We start from the raw sequence: 14,266 nt of genomic DNA on the forward strand, positions 1-14,266 counted from the left end.
TTCACTAGCAAATTCTGGCCTTGTATTATACTTTGACTTAAAAATTGTTCCTCAAGGATTTATTAAGCATTAGAATTGCCATATTGGAACACTTAGTATGAGTAAAACAGATCTGTTGGTTTTCATTACCTCATCTATTTTAAACTTACAAAAAGCATTGACCTCTGAAATGACTTTTGTATTCCAGACATATTTTCTAACTTTGTGTTTCCTAAATTGGACATTAAAGTTGATGTTCAAGGAAAAAACTCAGAATCAGATCTCAAAATAATGTTAAACTGTTTCTGTACTCCTGTATGTGTAAGTGGCAAGAAGCAGGAAAATCAGTAACTTACCAAATAATGAAAAATTAATGCTAGAGAGCATTATATAGTAAAATTTCAATTTTTTCCTTTATTCAGAGTTAGTATAAAATAGCTAAAGCTAGGGAAATAGTATAAAATAGCTAAAACTGGGAATTGAAAATAAGAGAGGCAAATTTTGTAGGGAAGACCAGAACAATCAAGTCTATTTAAGCTTACCCTATTTGAATACTTCTGCCTTTAAAATAGATTGATACAGATTTCATTTTGTAAATACACTGAATAAGTTGCATGCAAATTTTTCAAATAAAAATTGCAGTATGAGAATACCAAGTTTTATTCTTACGTGTCTGTAAAGGGAAGATGATAGTAGCACTGTGTCCAAATTCTTGAGAAAATAAACACCTGAAGACATACCTGACATATAAAAAGTGTTAAATAAATGCATGTTATTTCTGATGACTTCTAAAATCTAAGTTTATATCCAAATTGATTTTAAATATGGATTAACAATTCCTTTTTTTATCTTGTTTTTTTTTTTGGTCCGTTTGTTTTTGTGTTGGGTTTTTTTTTTTTTTTTTGAGATAGTCTCACACTGTCGCCCAGGCTAGAGTGCAATGGCATGATCGTGGCTCACTGCAACCTCTGCCTCCTGGGTTCATATGATTCTCCTGCCTGAGCCTCCCGAGTAGCTGGGATTATATAGCACACCACCATACCTGGTTAATTTCTTATATTTTTAGTAGGGATGGGGTTTCACTATGTTGGCCAGACTGGTCTCGAACTTCTGACCTTGTGATCCGCCCACCTTGGTCTTCCAAAGTGCTGGGATTACAGGCGTGAGCCACTGTGCCCAGCATGTGGTTTTTTTGAGACATGGTCTCACTCTGTCACTCCCAGACTGGAGTGCAGTGGCACAATCACGGCTCACTGCAGCCTCAACCTCCCAGGCTCAGGTGATCCTCCCACCTCAGCCTCCCAAGTAGCTAGGACTACAGGCATAAGCCACCATGCCTCGCTAATTTTTGTACTTTTGTGGAGACTGAGTTTTGCCATGTTGCCCAGGCTAGTCTCAAACTCCTGGGCTGAAGTGGTTCTCTTGCCTCAGCTTCCCAAAGTGCTGGGATTACAAGTGTGAGCCACCATGCCTAGCTCACAGTTTATTTGAACATTTCTGTGTGCGTAAATGATACTCATGGAATATGCGATGAAAGCACAAATTAATTTAAATCCTAGTTATGCAAAGGAAAATGTTATACTTTATGTTATAAAAGAGCTGTATCGCTAGGCCCTCTATGATTTTGGAACTATGTTTTTCTCCCAGTTTTATACTTGTAAAGCCAGTAAGAGAAGCTTAAGAAACCTGTAGGAAGGAAACAGAAAAGAGCACAGAGTAGGTTATAATGGAGGCACAAAGGATATTAGACAGGAAATAGCCACAAGGCTCATAATATATGGTGCTGATTCATGTACCGTAAGATAAAATAGCAGTTGTCCAGGATCACTTCTGATGACCTCAGGCTCCTTTCTGTTGCTTTTAACACTTTTCTTGTGCAACTCATGGCTACATATGTAATTAAAACTGATTTAGACTAGTTTTGAAAAACAGAATGATAGTTGTTTTTGATTATTCACAGTAGTTCTGTGAAGTTGCTGCAAGCCCTGAATTAGAAAATACTCAACCATTGTTCCTAAGAGAAATAACAGAGTTAGGTTCCTATGTGGCTCTGGTCACAACAGTATTGATCATCAGTTGATCACTACATAACCTTGTTTATATGTGTTTCTGTTTTAAAAAGCCTTATTTAATATGTATTGTTGATTCGTTAATATTGAACTTATGGCCAACAGCACTACAGCTCATTCCTGAATGAAGCTTATCTCACATGTATTTTTTCTGTAAAGCACATCACAGCCTCCTTGTGCTTAAGAGCATGATAGCACTTCAGCACTGTGCTTGAAGGCCCTTTTAAACAGCAAGATCAACACAGAAGCACAAAAATATGGCCCTAAATAGACCATGTAAAGGACACTTGTTTATAGTATGAGAACTAAAACAAGAAGACAGAATGTTGCTTTGCTCAGCCTCAGATGAGAATGTACGCATTGGGTGACTCAAATTTTTTCACTGTTTTGTTCATGCCTTGTTGAATTCATGGCACTGAAAAAGTGCCACGAATATTGATTTTGGTGTTACAAATCAGTTTTATCAAGGAGGTGTGAGGATCAACTATATAAACTTTATTTTGGTTTCTTACGTAATATGATACCCAGCTTATTAAGTTACTTAAGTGTTTTTATGGTGATAATGAATTTTACATTGATGTAAGCTATTTGTTCTAGTAAGTTCTTACTGTTCCATTCTTTGAATAATTATTTCCCCATAAAACACCTTATGTTTATTTGGTGCTTTTTGATTTATAGTTTTTCAGATACATTATTTTACTTGGTTCTCTGAATAATAATTTGAGATTTAAAAAAAACTATACAAATCTTAATACTGTTTTCTAACTGATGGAAAGACTGAGGCTCTGAGAAGTTGTTGTGTCTTGCTCAAAGTCACATAGGTGGGAAATTGTTAGGAGTTTGGTGTCAGACTCAGCTTTCTGTCCTGATTCAGTGTGTCTTCAAATGTCCTTATATTACACTCTGAATATAATTTTAAGTTCATAAACCTTCCTGGAAAACAGTTTGGCAGCCTCTAGAGTGATCTTTAATAATACTCTTTAATTGGATTGGGCACGGTGGCTCATGCCTGTAATCCCAGCACTTTGGGAGGCCGAGACGGGCGGATCACGAGGTCAGGAGATCGAGACCATCCTGGCTAACATGGTGAAACCCCATCTCTATTAAGAAATACAAAAAACTAGCCGGGCGAGGTGGCGGGCGTCTGTAGTCCCAGCTACTCGGGAGGCTGAGGCCGGAGAATGGCGTGAACCCGGGAGGCGGAGCTTGCAGTGAGCTGAGATCCGGCCACTGCACTCCAGCCCGGAGGACAGAGCGAGACTCTGTCTCAAAAAAAAAAAAAAAAAAAAAAAAAATCAAAAATGTGCAGAATTAATTAATCTCCTATGCATTTCCTCTTAAGCATTTTTTTCTGTAGGTTACTTGTTAGAGTTCTCTGTTTTCTGTGTATGTCTCCCAGTTTCCTTTTAATACTCTCTAAGCTTTTTAATGTCTATCTTCAGGTATCCAGTCACCACTTTTCATGAATTCTAACAATATTGCTGTATTTTTGTATATCTTTTTTTCCCACAAGAGTTTCTCTGAGGTTATTAAAGATACTCTGTAATTTACATTCTCAGTCATGTGCATTTGACTACTGTAAATGAAGACGGATGTGAGGAGAGGGATCAGTATCTTCTCCCCCATTAGAGAGATCCTTGTTCAGCACACCTTTTCTTCACTCAGTTGCAGTCTCAACCTTGATATTAATCACATTTCCTAGGTACTCTGGTTTATTGATCTATCTGCCTATGCTAACATTGTATAATTTCATTACTGTAGTTTTGCTCTTAAATTGTATCTGAGCAGGGCAATTTTTCCAAGTTTGTTATTTCTCAGGAATATCTTAGCTCTTTTGCTAAGGAAGAGCCTTTTGCTCTTCCATTTAGATTTTTTTAGAATAAGCTCTTTGAGTTCCGCGAAAAGCCTTATGCCTTTAAAAAAATTTTTTTGACAGTCTTGCTCTGTTGCCCAGGCTGGAGTGCACTGGTGTGATCTCAATTCCCTGCAACCTCCACCTCCTGGGTTCAAGCAGTTCTCCCACTTCAGCCTTCCACTTCAGTAGTTGGAATTACAGGCATACACCACCATGCCTGGCTAATTTTTGTATTTTTAGTAAAAAAGGGGTTTCACCATGTTGGCCAAGCTGGTCTTGAACTCCTGAACTCAAGTGATCCACCTGCTGTGGCCTCCCAAAGTGCTGGGATTACAGGCATGAGCTACCATGTCCAGCCAGCCTTACACCATTTTGATTGAGATTCTATTTGAGCTGTAGATTAATTTAGAGAAAGTAACTACTTTTGAAACTTAAACCTTTTATGTTTTTTAATGAAGTCATATAATTTCTTATGTAGAAGTTTATATCTCTTGTTAGATTTATTTTTAAAATAATTTAAATTTTTTAAATTATGAATTTTTTATTTTTAATTAAAATTTCTATTTGTGTCTGGTTTATAGAAATGTAGCTGATTAGTTATTGCCAACCTTGCTAAAGCCTTTTATTATTTCTAATAATGGGGTATTTTGGATATATGACATGGGATAATCATTATGTATAAAGACTGAATTTTTTCTTTCTACTCTTTATGGCATTTAATTCCTTTAGTGATCTTATTATATTAGCTAGGATCTCAGTACACCGTGGAATAGACACAGAATGAGTATCCTCATTTTGTTCCTGACTTTAAAGGGTATCATCTTTAAAAGATTGACTTTAAAGGGCTAGTATTTTACCATTGAGTGTGATTTTATAAAGTGTTTACTTGGATTTTATAAATAACCTCTCCCTCTACACGCGCCCCCCCCCTTTTTTTTTTTACTTTTTGTGAATTGTGTATGTTTTTTTCTTTTATGTTTTTAATATTAAATAATATGTTAATAGATTTTTCTAATGTTGAACCACTTATGCATGCCTGGAGTAAACAAACATGGGCATAATGTCTTACTTTTCTATACGTTGCTGGATTAAATTTGTTACTAGTTTTGCATGTACATTTGTGAATGAAATTGTTTTATAATTTTTTTGTATTTGTTATGTTTTGATATCAACATGATAGTCTCAAAATGGGTGGAGAATTGTTCTTTTTTTATGTTATTTGAAAGGGTTTGGGTTAAATTGAAATTATTAACTACATGTTTATTAGATTTTCTAAAATCATTTTAGCTGGAATTTGCTTTATGTTTAAGAATTTTGTAATATATATTTGACTGAATTGTATATTTATATATTTTAGTGATTTGTCCATTTGTTTTCAAATGTGCCACATTCTCTCTGTTTTTTTAAACTCAACTGCTGTACCTCCTCTCTCATTCCTAGCATTAATTAGAGATATTTTTTAGTTACTCTATTTTATTGGATTTTTTAAAGAAACAGCTTTAGGTTTTATTAATCCTTTCTATTTTCACTTTCAGTATGTTTTATTTCCTGTTGTCTGCTTGTTTAGTTTTTTCTTCAGCTTATTAAATTGTTTAGTTTTCATTGATATTTTCTATTAGAAACATTTAAGTTTAGAAAGTAACATTTTATATGCTACCTCAGCTGCATTCCATACAGAAGATTAAGCTTCTTAATTAGGTTGCTCAAGTCACTATATCATTACCAAATTTTTATCTATTTGCAGCGTCATTTATTGAGAGACCTATGGTAAAATTTTCTACTGTGTTGTTGTATTTAGGAGTTTCTCTTTGTGGTTCAGTCAGTGTTTTTGCTTTACGTATTTTGGAGTTTCATTATTAAGAATGTATAAGTTTAGAATTCTTTCAAATGAGTTGAACCTTTTATCAAAGATATAGTGACCCGTGGTAAGAAGCATTAGCAATGACTATTTTAATTAGTATTGCTTTAAATAATTTATGGCCTTGAATTTTAAAAATGTCTCTTGCAAATAGCATATAGCATACAGGGATAAGCAAATCCTGAAGAGTGGACACTAAATTTCTGAACCAGTTTACCTCTAGATTTGTGTTTGTTTATCATCTCTGGTCTCCATGGGGTTTTCTTACTAGCAGCTCAGCAACACATTCAAAATGATTTAGTTTTTTTTTGTTTTTTTGAGACAGAGTTTCACTCTGTTGCCCAGGCTGGAGTGCAGTGGCGTGATCTTGGCTCAGGGCAACCTCTGCCTCCCAGGTTCAGGTGGCTCTTGTGCCTCAGACTTCCAAGTAGCTAGGATTACAGGCATGCGCCACCAAGCCTGGCTAATTTTTGTTTTTATAGTAGAGATGGGGTCTACAAAAACTAAAAAAATTAGCCGGGTGTGGTGGTGCGTGCCTGTAGTCCCGGCTACTCAGGAGGCTGAGGCAGTAGGACCCTTTCAGCCTAGGAGTTTGAGACTGCAGTAAGGTCTCATTATGCCACTGCACTCTGGCCTGGGTAACAGAGTGAGACCTTGTCTCTATTAAAAAACTTTTTACTCAAGAACACATTTGTTACCATTGAGATTAAAAAACAACTGGTATGTTTCAGAGGATGTTAATCATTGTCCCTCAGATTTTCTTAATATACAGTATGTCTTTTCAGGATGCAGTATTTAAAATGGAGGTTATATTTGTATATTCTATATGTAATTTATAAAAATGAAGGTTTTCTTTCCTTTTATCTGAAATTTTCTGTTAGGATCTCTGAATTCTTTTCTATTTGATGTATTTACTACTACTGGGATAAAACTATCCATGTGTTCAATTAATGTTTATCATCTGTGTTCATACTTTTGTCTCTAATCTTTATTATCATCATTATTATTATTTTTTGAGATGGAGGTCTCACGGTATTGGCCAGGCTGGTCTTAAAGTGCTGGGCTTAAGTGATCTTCTGGGTTCAGCCTCCTGAGTGGCTGGAATTATGGGTGCATGCCACCATGTCCAGTTTTTGTCTCTAATTATTGTTTTGAGTTTTCTTTTTTTCCCTCATTTACTGATTGTCAGTCTTTTTATCCTCCTTGTGTTCATCTTTATAAATTTTTAGTTCATATATTGTGTAATGGTTTCATTTGATCTGGTTTTTTTTTTTTCTAGAATCACCCTTTTCATCTGGTTCTAATTGTTTTATGATCTTATGTTTAAGCTTTTATAGGATTTATATTTTAATTTAATTATGAAGCATCTTTGGTTAATTTGCCTTTGTCCTTAATTTGGGTTTGTCCAAATTTGCTGCTGCTTTCCATACTGGGTTATTTGCTTTGTGAATACTGTGCACATTCTTTCTGATTTATTATTTTTGTTTTGTTTTCAAGTACTCTAGCATAGTTGTTATGCCATTTCTTTTCATCTTTCATCTTGCTTGTGATTGACCTGGGCAAATATATTCAGACTTTTATGTTTTCTCTGATAATATTGTAGAGCAATCTTTGAAGTTTTTCCTGACCTATTTGGTACAGGGATATTGAAAGAGAGCTCAGTTGTAAATTCTTGCTCGGAAACTTGTGTTTAGCTGTCTTAAGATCTTGCTGAAAGTTTTTCCTGAGGTTTTATTCTGTGCAGCCTTAGAGATAGAATGATGTTGAAATTATCCCCCACCAGCCATCCCCTCAATTTTGTTAAGTCACCTTATTAATGACAAGCCTTGGTTTTTCTTGATACTTAGTGGAAGCCATGCAGTAGTATTCAGGGACTTATGTTCCTGAAGGGGTTTTCCTGACTTGTTCAAATTATCTACTCACCATTTCAATTATTTTTCTCCAATTGAGTGGGACTGAGGAGTGGAGTATGTATTAGTCAGTTCAAGCTGCCGTAATGATATACTAAAGACTGGGTGGTTTAACAACAGAAATTTGTTTTCTCACAGTTCTGGAGGCTGGTAGTTTGAGATCAGGGTGCCAGCATGTTTGGGTTCTGATGAGGGTGATCTTCCTATCCTGCAGATGATGACTTTCTTGCTGTGTTCTCACATGGTGAGGAGAAAGAGTAAGAAATCTCTCATTCTACCTTATATAAGGAAGGCCACAATCCTATTGGATTAGGCTCTCACCCTTATGACTTAATTTAAGCTTAATTGCTTCCTAAAGACCACATCTCCAGATGCAGTCAGATTGCAGGTGTTAGGGATTCAACATATGCATTGTGAGGAAACACAATTTAGTCCATAGCAAAGGGCCAGGGTGAAATGGATGAGAATTCTCATCTACAGTTTTTCATCCTATTAGTACAGTAGAGCAGGGTTAGAAGCTACCTCAGGCAGCCTGCCTTACCAGAATCATCACCTTTTTGTGGCCTTCAGTTTTGAACTTATGATGCAATGTGGTCTGTCCTCTTTCCGAAGTTGTTGCCATTATTTTGAGGGGCGCTTGGTTTGTTTGATTTACTGTTTTAAATTCATTTTGCTGAGTATTATGGTAAATAAGTTTAGTGTATGAATTTCTATTTTTGAAAGAAAGCCTAGTTAGATAAATTTGTTTAAAAATAAAATGAGAGTTGCATTTCATAGCAGACATCAAGAAAACATCCAACTACATTAAAGAATTAAAGGTACAAAATGATTCTATAAACATTTAAGTGAAAGCACTGATGGTAAATACTTATCTTTAATTGGAGGGCTGTTTAAACATAAAAGCAAAAATATAAATTAAAATAATAAAATAGCATGTATTTGCCTCTTAAATTGGCAGCATTTTTTGATTACTGCCAATGCAAATGTACTAATCAGTCATGTGTTGTTAGTGGAGTTATAAATTGGTATATCTTGCTGGAAAAGAGTATAAAAGTGTCTATATATTTATATCTCAAGCCTTAAAAATGCTCATACCTAAATATATTGTTTTCATAATATTTATTGGCATAGAAAATTGTGTTGAGCACTTTGGCGAGGCCGAATAGCATAGGTCATACAAGTCTGAGTTTTAATACTTGCTCTACCTCTAACTCACTGTAATCTTGGACAATCTAGCTTCTGCTTTAGTTGTATCATCTGTAAAGTGGGGATAATAGCAGGATTTATCATAGGGTTCTTGTGCTGCTTAAATGGCACATAGTTGGTGATTAATATGTTATATTGTTAATAATTAGATACATTATGCTACCAGTCATAATTAAAAATGCAGAATACCAAAATTAAAAGAGGTTTAATTCTGGGTTATAGAGTTCTTGTTTCTGTCTTTCTGCTTTTTTTAGTGCTTTCTCATTTTCTCTAATAATAAAATTAATACTGAAAACAGCCATATATTTGTAGAGTGTGCCTATTTCTGTTAATTTATTTTTTCTGTTAATTTTTTTTTCCTCTCCGAGACTGAGTTTCACTCTGTTGCCCAGGCTGTGCAGTGGCATGATCTTGGCTCACTGCAACCTCTGCCTCCCGGGTTCAAGCACTTCTTCTGCCTCAGCCCCCTCAGTAGCTGGGATTACAGGCATGCACCACCATGCCTGGCTAATTTTTGTATTTTTAGTAGAGACAGGGTTTTGCCATGTTGGCTAGGCTGGTCTTGAACTCCTGACCTCAGGTGATCCACCCACCTCGGCCTCCCAAAGTGCTGGGATTACAGGTGTGAGCCACCACGCCCAGCCTATTTCAGTTAAATTTTTTAAATTAGCTTATCTAATCTATTGCTAAAGCTAAATTCAGTCTACCATTTAAAGATACCTAATTTCTTTATCATTAAAGAGCAAGGAAAGACATTTTTAAAGTTCATTCAGTATTGAATTCCTTAATATACCTTTCAAATATGTAGTCATATATTGAACTGACCCCCTGCCAATTTAATCCAGGTCCTGAGAGTTTGACCTATTTGTTTACATGTTAGCACCTTTTCAAAACTTGTGATAAATAAAAGTGCTGCCCCTGAGTAATGTCAGGCCTCAGCATTCTACACACTTTATTCTCCAGAATAAACAGCTGAAAGTTTGACTTCTTATTTACTCTCCGCTGGCTATACCGGTATATTTTGTGGAATAAGATTGGAAAAAGTTGGGGGAAAAGAGAGGACTGGAGAAAAAAGGAAAAGATAAATCACTTCTGAATATGCCAGTTGATAATAACTAATCTCTTCTTTCGTCTTTTGTTTCTCCTGTATGTCAAGTGGCTGTTGAGTGTTTTGGTATTTTCCAAACAAATGTAGAATGATTTCATTCAAGAAGCTGTTCCTTTTCTATCTGTGCTTCATGAGGAATGTAAACAGTGGGTACACATGATAATGTCAAAAAATCTTGTGAAATTCTTATATGATACTTGTATCTACATAAAATCTTACAAATGGTATTTGAGTGTACCTGGTGTTTTGTGTCTCAGAAATATATTGCTGTAGCAACATTGCTTTATTTTTATAGTGTTATTTAAATTGTTTTTTGATAATTTACTTATGTTTATAAATGCCTAATGTATTTTTTATGTTTTTATGAGATAGAAAAAATGTGAACATATAAACTGTTGCATAGAAACGATTTCTGTTTTAAGCAAGCTTATATTTTTTTCTGAAATTAATTTCAGTGTGTTCAAAAAAAGGCAAAAGTGAGAATTTTTTTTTTTTTTTTACTTTCCTATAGTTAAAAGCAATCTTTTAAATATATGAGTATGATATCTGTAGTATTTGGTAGATGCATAAAGATTGCAATGCATATACATAAAGTATATGTTAATAACTTTGAACATGAGAAATGCCTTCATTTTGTCAAAAAATTAGTCATTTAAAATTTTCGTTGAATTTTTAATATATTCACTAACTTAAAGTGTCAGATAAGTCTACATGATTTAAAATTTATAAAGAAGTCACATTATTTTTATATGTAGTTATAAACACACAAAACAGCTTGTGTTTTTTTTGACTGGTAGGTGTTTTGTAAACTTTTATAGATTATAAGTTTATATATAATAGTAATTCATTTATCATTGCTTCTTTAAATTCCTTAACCTTAGGCACATCTCAACTTTTTATTTATCCATCTTCCATTCCTTGCCAATAGTGTTGCACTTTTCTACAATTTTGGAAAATCTTGGAAATCAGATCCAGGGATTATTAAAGCAACAGAAGAGCAAAAGAAAAAGGTAGCAAAATACCAACTAAGTCACTTGTGTTTAACTGCCAAATTATTAGTATTTATAGCAGACATTAGAGTACAGAGGAAGTAACTATCTTTTAGAATATAAAGAAGTTTTAAGCTAAATTGAGATTATGTATCTTTTATTTGGTGCTCATCCTTGGTGCTGTTGTGATGCCTGTCCATAACACTTCCATGACGTTTTATAATTTCATTTGTCCCTCCCTTACAAGACTGCTGTGATTGCTTTGAGGGGTGAATACAGTGTCTTAAACATCTCTGTAAATCTCCAGGAAATAATTTGCATTCAGTAGATGTTTGCTGAATGACTATGTCAACTAGAAGGTTAATAAATTGGTTGATAGTGCAGATATACTGTCCCAATAGCTAAAATATTTATATATACCATCCAGGGCATCCCTTTCTTATAATGCAGGTTATTAGAAACCAATTTTATAATCTAACAATGTTGTATATTTACAGAACTGGACTAGAAGCATTTTAGATTATTTTAAGAGCTGTTTTATTTAGTCTCTAAAAAATTTTTTTTGATGAGTTATTCCAGTCCACGATAGACTAACACAATGGCAGATTCTTTTGGTCTAATCCCCTTTTTTCTGGGCAGCATAGAGATTGCTACCCTGTATTCTTACAGCAATGAAATAGCAGTAAATAAACAAAAGATTTTATTTCTCTTTTTGAACTGAAAACTTCAGTAAATTAAAGATGAAAATCATGTTTATTGATTCATAGTGATGGCAAAAGAGTTGGTGAGCATTGTTCAGTTTTGAATTAAATATTATTTTTTTAATTCACAGACAATAGTTGAACTTGCAGAGACAGGAAGTCTGGACCTCAGTATATTCTGCAGTACCTGTTTGGTAGTATTTTCTTCTTTGTTCTTCCCTCCCTTCTCTTCCTCCTGACAGTGGCATAGCATAGCGGGTATGGGGTGTGGGGAAAAGGAAGAATTTCTTTCACTGAACACATTCCCTATCGTTAAAGGATGTCTCCTTCCCAAGGCGCTTATTCACTGATGATAGGCCTTGATTGCACTTTTGATTCAGAGGTGCCATTTATTTGTATTCATTCTCTTTCTCTTTTCTTGCTTAAAATGTTACTCAGTAAATTAAAAACTAAGAAAATATTTCAGATCAAAGGTTTATAATGATTCCCTAATAGATTGCTTTCTTTACTACCTAAGAAAATTTATACTTCTATTTAAAAGCCACATGGGAATATCCATTAGATAATTGTTAAGACAACATGGCCTCTAAACAAGTTCAATTGAGTAGGTGGTTTTTAATTTTTATTTTTATTTTGGTATCAGAATCTTTATGTAACTTTGAACACTGTTTTATCACAGATTTTTAAAGTGGTCATCCTCACCCAGGTCATAGGCAAAGATATATATGAAATTACTAGTATATATTAATGAGTCAGATATAGTACTATTGGATTGTTTATTATTATAGACATCAATTTTCTGTAGGATAATACTCTTTTTTTTTTTTTTTTTTTTTTTTGAGACAGTCTCACTGTATCACCCAGGCTGGAGTGCAGTGGCGTGATCTTGGCTCACTGCAACCTCTGCCTCCCAGGTTCAAGTGATTCTCCTGCCTTAGCCTCCTGAGTAACTGGGATTACAGGCACGTGCCACCATGCCCGGCTAATTTTTATATGTTTAGAAGAGACGGGGGTTTCACCACATTGGTCAGGCTGGTCTTGAACTCCTGACCTTGTAATCCGCCCGCCTCGGCCTCCCAAAGTGTTGGGGTTATAGGCGTGAGCCATTCGGTAGGATAATACTCTTATGTTTTAATTATTTTTCGCTTAGTTTTTATTATTAGTATTTGTGAAAAATAGATACACTGCCACAGTGCTTAAATTATGTTTTTCTACATGGAAATTGAAATAGTCCAAAGTCATACATAAAACTAACTGCCCTTTTACACTTATAAACTGCAAGTGAGCTCATGTCTTAACATCTGATTAATAATAAAGTCATTGACTTCATTTAGGATTATGGAATGAATTTTTGAAACAGTTCTAATTCTGCAAATTCTTTATTACAGTTAATATTCTTTGACCAGTTATGATTTTGAATATTCAAAATATATACAGCTTCACGTTTGGTAGCAACTTTAGGATACCAACTAGATTCTTTTGTATATTCAGACATTCTGAAAAGTTTTTGTTGCTATGTTTTATAATGGGTAACTTATAAGATTGATACTCTTTTTCTTAGTATTTAGAATGTTTTAATATACTGCTTTTCTGTGGAAATACACTGTTCCACAAAGTATGCAGTGCTGATGTACTTGCCATATGGCAAACAAATTATATAGTCACTCAATACAGATAGCAGTTTCATTGTCAAATACACATTTGATGGCAAGAATAAGACTAATTTTGTCATCATAGCATAAATGTTTTATTATGTATTATAAGCCACATACTTCTTGTTGGAAAGAACATTTCCTATTATAAAATCTTGCAAATCAGCAGAGGTAGTTGTCATTATATGGGTATGCTTCACTTTGGTAAGTAGACAGGTCCCTAAGGCTTGTAGATCAGAGCTTTCTTAAAAATGAATTATATGGTGATTGCACTCCTGCACTCCAGCCTGGGCCACAGAGTGAGACCCTGTCTCAAAAAAAAAAAAAAGAAAAAGGATTACTTTGTAAGTGATCCCAGGAACCTCGAGACCAAGTCACACCTTAGCCAGTTAGTCTGTTTTTCAGATTTTTGACTAGTGTTGCCGCTGAGGTTTGGAAGTGGGGATAGAAGTTGTTTGAATATCCTGCTGCCTTCTAAGTAGATTTAATCTCACAAGTGTGGTGAAGAGTAACTTACCCTTTTCTTTATTCCAGAGATAATTTTAGTAGATGTAAGAACTGTGTGTTCACTGTGCCTTTTCCTTTGTACCTCAAAATAGTGTGTAACCTTATGCAAACTAATGGAGAAATGGCAGTGCTTTTGTTGAAACACTGAAGTGTATTTATAAATTTTTTTCTGGCAAGAGTTAATAACTCCAGCTCTTTTATCATATATCTAGCATTAGGACTGCCAACCCTTTGAAGATCACCAATGAGTTTTTGTATTCACTTGGCCGATTTAGAGTAATGTAGGTTTTAAAAACCATTTCAAAATGCTTGAAAAACAAGACATCATAAGCATGAATTCTTTATTGCCAGTCAATAACTGAATAATGAATTTTATGTGGTTTTCTTTTTTTTGCAAGAAATGGTGACTTCTTAAGCATGTTCTGCATTCTT

At 34.6% G+C, this 14,266-nt stretch overlaps 1 protein-coding gene across 2 annotated transcripts in view; it reads left to right on the forward strand.

Annotated features, from left to right (window-relative positions):
- The window catches only part of ZDHHC17 (zinc finger DHHC-type palmitoyltransferase 17), a 90,204-nt gene that overhangs the window by 67,470 nt on the left and 8,468 nt on the right, over window positions 1–14,266 (forward strand). For both annotated transcript variants that reach the window (XM_031650630.1, XM_031650631.1), the window contains 2 exons: window positions 10,871–10,995; window positions 11,807–11,869. In XM_031650630.1, coding sequence (XP_031506490.1) covers window positions 10,871–10,995; window positions 11,807–11,869 — 188 coding nt within the window. The remainder of the gene's footprint in view (window positions 1–10,870; window positions 10,996–11,806; window positions 11,870–14,266) is intronic.

This window comes from Papio anubis, chromosome 9, assembly GCF_008728515.1.
Source record: "Papio anubis isolate 15944 chromosome 9, Panubis1.0, whole genome shotgun sequence".
Lineage (NCBI taxonomy): Eukaryota > Metazoa > Chordata > Mammalia > Primates > Cercopithecidae > Papio > Papio anubis.